The 867-nt window shown below is 52.4% G+C and overlaps 1 protein-coding gene across 1 annotated transcript; it reads right to left on the reverse strand.

Annotated features, from left to right (window-relative positions):
- Positions 1-169: 169 nt before the first annotated feature.
- Positions 170-618, reverse strand: LOC103754474 (death effector domain-containing protein; the record flags this gene model as incomplete). The annotated part of the gene is made up of 1 exon (XM_029961087.1): positions 170-618. A coding segment is annotated over one exon (377 nt), but the record flags the coding sequence as incomplete, so codon positions are not given.
- Between the last annotated feature and the right edge of the window lie 249 nt (positions 619-867).

The following is an 867-nucleotide window of genomic DNA, read 5'->3' on the forward strand; positions in this document are numbered from 1 at the left end:
GGGAAAAGAAAGAAAAAAAGGGAAAAGAAAGGAAAAAAGGGAAAAGAAAGAAAAAAAGGGAAAAGAAAGAAAAAAAGGGAAAAGAAAGGAAAAAAAAGGGGGAAAAAAAAAAGGGAAAAGAAAGGAAAAAAAGGGAAAAGAAAAGGAAAAAAAAGGGGAAAAAAAAAAAAGGCAGGGAAAAGAAGGAGGTGGGGTGAAAAGAAAAAAACCAAAAAGGCAGGCAACCCCCCCCCTCCTCCCCTCAGGGAGCCGTTTGGAGCATCAAGTTCCTCAGGAGTTTCTGGCGCCCCACCTCATAATCCTCCTCGTCCACGTTGACCAGCAGCTTGATGGCCTCGTGGCCCACGGCCTGTTTGAGCGAGTCCGTGATGAAGACGCCCTTGAGGGCCTCGAGCAGGGAGCCGTTGATGTAATCCCGCCAGAAGGCGTCCAGGTAGGTGAGCTCGGAGAACTTGATGTCGCAGATGATGGAGCCCAGGTCGCGGGACTTGAGGATGGTGTTGGCCTGGTTGAAGCGCTCGAACTGCCGCTCCAGGGGCTCCTGCTTGTTGGAGAAGACGTTGCCCTGCAGGGCGGAGTCGTGCTGGCAGTACTCGGCTCGCACCCGCAGGCGGATGTCTGAGGGGGGAGAGGGGAAAAAAATCCCAAAAATCAGGGGGGAATGGGAGCCCACCCTGAGATCTGGGGTTGTACCAAAATCAGGGGGGTTTCCTACCCTGAGATCCGTGTTTTTACCAAAATCTGGTTGGTTTTCCCCAAGTGGTGCTTCAGCAGTACTTTGCCCCCTCAGGTTTTGGGGTCCTCCCTCTCTTTTTGGGGATCTCCTCAATTCCCAAACCCCCCCCCCCCCCAGGTTTGCTTTCCCTT

The sequence above is a fragment of the Manacus vitellinus genome, unplaced genomic scaffold (genome assembly GCF_001715985.3).
Source record: "Manacus vitellinus isolate BGI_N305 unplaced genomic scaffold, ASM171598v3 scaffold_3162_pilon, whole genome shotgun sequence".
NCBI classification, from domain to species: Eukaryota; Metazoa; Chordata; class Aves; order Passeriformes; family Pipridae; genus Manacus; species Manacus vitellinus.